At 29.5% G+C, this 5,014-nt stretch overlaps 1 protein-coding gene across 1 annotated transcript; it reads left to right on the forward strand.

Moving 5' to 3' along the window:
- Positions 1 to 705: 705 nt before the first annotated feature.
- LOC114189245 lies at positions 706 to 2,475 on the forward strand. Its single transcript, XM_028077967.1, has 3 exons — positions 706 to 776; positions 1,163 to 1,982; positions 2,076 to 2,475. Exons 1-3 carry the CDS (start codon positions 762 to 764, stop codon positions 2,315 to 2,317), a joined length of 1,077 nt encoding a protein of 358 aa, XP_027933768.1. The 5' UTR covers positions 706 to 761; the 3' UTR covers positions 2,318 to 2,475.
- The last annotated feature ends 2,539 nt before the right edge of the window (positions 2,476 to 5,014 follow it).

Consider the following 5,014-nt stretch of genomic DNA (forward strand, 5'->3'; position numbering starts at 1 on the left):
AAAGAGTAATTAAACTTATTTTGTTACTCTTTATTTAGTTGAGAACAATTTCCCTCGATACCAAACTAATGATTTATTTTATTTCAATGATTTACAGCTTGATATCCTTCTAATATGCTCAAATGCAAAGAATGTTCATCCCAAAACCTCAATATATCATGCAGTGGTATGACCAAAGTAGAAAGCTTTTTTGAGCTATTCAAGTTATTATTCACTGTAAAGTTTTAAACTGCCTTTGTTCAACTAATATCTTTCAGGCTGAAGACATTAGTAGGCATGCTAAGTTCATTTTTGAGGCTCTAGATGTTGTTCCTCAACATCTTGATTTGGACTCTTCCCTTATGAAGAGACGCCCAGGTAGAAAGCCAAAAAATTGGGAACAAAAGACCTCACAGAGGGATTCTACTGGTATGAAAACCTGCTCCTCAATTCATGTAGATGTAATCTTAACCACTGTTATATATTCCTCTTTCTTAGAAAATAACTTATTGCTCTCCTTCTTCTGATAACAAATGTGTGATAAACATCATTTTCATAATCCTTAATACTAAAGTTTCATGATCATACATAGTTAAAGAGCAATATGTGAGCAAAGATAACAAAATTGATAGTTTCAGTTATTATTATGAAAATTAGTAGTTGATATTCCAACAGATCAAGGCTTTGTTAATACAGGGAGACAAAATTTTGCTTATCTTACAGAAGTTGGAAAGAGGGACACGTATAAGCCGCTGGTTTCAGAAGTCCTGTGTGGTGGTAATATGCCTAACTTTCAAGTAAGTTCTGTTTTTCTCCCAAACAATTACATGAGTTAGTGATCTATAAACAATAATAGAAGTTGATTGTAACTGAGTAATATTTGGGAGAAGTATAACACAAAACATTGAATATGGAGTAAAGTAGAACAAAATATGAGGTCATATTTGCACATAAACTTCCTTATTAGAACATTTCATTCTAAACACTTAAAATTTGATTTGATGATGGCTATAAATCAGACAAAATGGACATGTGATATAATACAACTTTCACATACAACTTTTCAAACTAGTATTACTTCCATGTAGTTGTTATTTCAATTCTTCACCACTTGCCTTAAAACCAACTTCAGAATTTGGGCTAAAAAAACTATTACCATTCATAATGCATGCTGCTATTTTAGGTGAATGAAAACCAATTGATGTACAAAGAAAGTCTACTGCAGTTTGTGAAGGATTTGGGACCAATCGTTCAAAGGGTTGCGGCCAAAAAACTTGAACCACTTCAGCATCAACAACTTTGCTTTAGTAGCACTTCATCCCAGAACCTCCTGGCAAATGCTTCTGGTTCTCAAATTAGGCATCAACCAACTCCACAGATACCAACACAACAAGACACTCTCAATGCTCAGACATTTCCTCTTGCCCTTCCCTTTCTCAATAGGTCACTTACTATTCCTGGTTCTGCAACTCCAAAAAACAACATTCTTAATAACACCAGGAACTTCAGGGGCATCTCAAAGGGCAAACTGGATTCTCCGGTTGACCATGCTTCTTCTTCTGTTGGACCTATTCAAGAGGAAACTAACCGAATCCACTTTGGAGTTAACAAAACAAGCAACAACACTAGAGAGTGGAATACCTCAACTGGTGTTCCATACATGTTAGCCAATGGAAGCAGCACCAGCACCAACAATGTGTTTTCTCCTCACCATCCAACAAGCATAATCTCAGGGTTATCAGGCAACAGAAATAGCATTTCGGGGCAACCACTCATGCCAAGCATTTTGTTAGAAGACACCATGTCTTGCATGAGAAGCAACATCATTGAGTCATCTCTTGTGAATCAACCAAGGCCGAGAGTCTCGATGTATGACATGCCTAGACACAATCTTGCAGAGTTGTCTCTGGTGAATCAGCCATGGAAAACAAACGCCATGTTTAGCATGATTCCCTCAAGGGTAACCCCTTGGTCTCAACCAATGCAAGGAGGCTCAATTCCAGGTGAGAACCGCTCAATCATAACTATATTTTTTTTTTCCTTCTTTAGTAGCTGCCAACATTCTAATCATTCAAACACTTCATGGTATGGTTTAGGCACCTCATTTCAAGCCTTGTTGAATTCACCAGACTTCAACAACAGCAGTTACACAATGCAGGCAAATCTCGGTCAGGTCATGCACCAAACACCTAACATGCAAATGCAGTTAAGGCAGGAATCTGTTCCTCCACAGGTACCAAATTCATCATCAGCATCAACATCATCTGTACAAGAGGCTTCTTCAGAACTTCTTGGGGATACTAATTATAAACAAGTTAACTTAGATCTTCATCTCTAAGTGTGGAAACTAATGGATTCGATTCATAATATTAGTTTTGTCACAGTACAACATGCGACATATCTTTGGTGCTTTTGTACTACTGGTTTGTTCAAGTAACAGCATTGTAAATTTTGCAGATTTGATTTTTTTATTCTACCATTCCCAAATTGACTTGTTATTGAGACTAAATATGGAACATGTTGGATGAAATTTTCGGAAGTTCTTTTATTTGGTTTCTTGGAACTGTTTTAGTTTTTGCAAGAATTTAAGTTTAAAATATAACGTCAAAAATTTTGTTTATGCTTGAAAGTAATATTTCAAAAGTTAAGAAATAAATTTTAGGTTTAATTATATCTCTAATAAATTTGGAACTTTAAATCGAGTCTTAATAAATTTATAAATTTTTGTGGTGGATTAGTACTCAATAAACCTATTATTTTCAATTGAGTCATTACTGTTAACTTTTTACTCATTAGAGTGGTGTGACTCTAACCCGATTATTATTTTGCAATATTATTTTGCAGGTCACCTCGTCACATATCATACTTTATAATTTTATATTTTATAATTTCAATATTTTAATTTAAAATTGTATAATTATAAAATATGATTTTGTGAAATATATAATTATGATATATTTTAGACTTTCATTCAAATAATCAAATAATAAAATCATAATTTTATAATTATACAATTTTAAATTAAAATAATAAAACTATAATTGTTTAAATATCACTATTTTAAAAACCGTTACTTTTCAGAAGATTTATTAAAAAATTTAAACATAATAATTAAAATTATAAATTTCAAAATAAATAAATGTAAATTATAAAAATATTAAATGTATAAATACAAAATTATGAAATATAAAATTATGACATATGAAACTATAAAGTTACACAAAAATCAAAATTAATAATTTTATAATTTTATAATTTCATATTTTTTATTTTTATAATTTTATAATTTCATAAAAATAAAAAAAAATTATAAAATTATAAAAATAATATGTGGCAATGATTAAACAAAGTGACTTGACAAAATAATAACCATGTCACCCAGTCATATCACCGGCTTAATCAAAGAAGTTAACTGTCAGAATTCAATTCAAAAAAATATATTTATTGAGTACTCAATAGACCACAAATATTTATTAGTGACTCAATTGAAAATTCTCAAATTTATTAGAAATTCAAAACATAAGTTAAGTTAATTAAGTATAGTTTAAGTTCCACCAATTTTTTACAAGAATATTCACTTCATCTATGAAAATAATACTACCTCAATTGTAATATATGAAAAACTATATATGTTAAAATGGATTTCAACTCGTGAGTCAATCCGACTCACCACGGGTTCGAGTCGGGTTGGGTTGAGAAAAATTTAAACCTTTTAAAGGTGGGTTGAACTACACCCGCCTCACTTAACCCACGAGTTCAAACCGGGTTGAAGGTGGATTGACCCACTTAACACACCAACATTTTTTTACAATTTTTTTTAATTTTTTTAATAATTATTTACTACTCCTAATTATATAGGTTAACAATATCATATTTTTAAATGCTATAATGTTATTTTGTAATATTTAAATAGTTTGAACATTTTATTTATTTGTTTGTGAATTATATACGTTGATACTTTAATATTTAACTACTATCTTTATAATAATACTTAGAGAATTAAGTGAACACTTCGATTTCACTATCATACAACATAAATTGAGTTAATTTGCTCTTATTATAATACAATAAACATATAAAATAAATTGTAAAAAAAATCAAAAGTGAGTCAACCCACCAACCCATGGTGGGTTAGGTCAGGTGAAAATATTTATAGCTCACCAAAAAAGTGAGTTGGATTGAAGTGATCTTTGTTTAGCTCGACCCGTAGTGAGTTAATCCGTGTTGACTCATTTTAACATCCCTAATTAAATTAATTTTTTAAACACAAAATGAGACTTAATTGAAGAAATAAATAAGAACACCAAATAAAAGTAAAATATAAAAGTATATTAACCTTTAGAATATGTTAACTTACTCTAATTTTTTGAAATTGTGACAGAACATTATATATATATATATATATATATATATATATATATATATATATATATATATATATATATATATATATATATAACTTATTCTATAAAAATATCCCATTAACTTTCACGTACTCATGAGCTATTAATTAATTTATTAATCAATATAATTATGACAATAAATGAATTATTAAATGTTTGAGAAAATATAAGAAAACGTATCTTCTTTACGTGGTGGAAAGTTTAAACAAACCTGTTGAAACGGCTACCCATTGTTTCAATGTAACGGTACCGTTTGTTTCACGAATTTTTAGCATTATGCCCAATTCAATGAAATTCAAAACCTGATCTACGCAATAAATATCACATTGATTTCTTGCACATAAACGTTAAAGTTAATTAATAAATAATTTCACTAAGAGCCATGTTACGCATAAATTCATTGAATACACTATTAATGAATAATTTAAATTTGCATTAATATTCCAGCTGCTATGCCAGACAAAGTATAGTTGTAATGAATATTAAAATTTCACCATAAATTTCTTCTAAATATTAAGGATGAGTATTTGGGATTTATTCCCGGTTTGTTAGAAAAATGTTAAGTATATTTTAGTGCTTTTGAAGTAAAATTAAATTTTTTTTTTCTGAAATTTTGATTTTTTTTTAAATTT

Source organism: Vigna unguiculata, chromosome 6 (assembly GCF_004118075.2).
Source record: "Vigna unguiculata cultivar IT97K-499-35 chromosome 6, ASM411807v1, whole genome shotgun sequence".
NCBI lineage: Eukaryota > Viridiplantae > Streptophyta > Magnoliopsida > Fabales > Fabaceae > Vigna > Vigna unguiculata.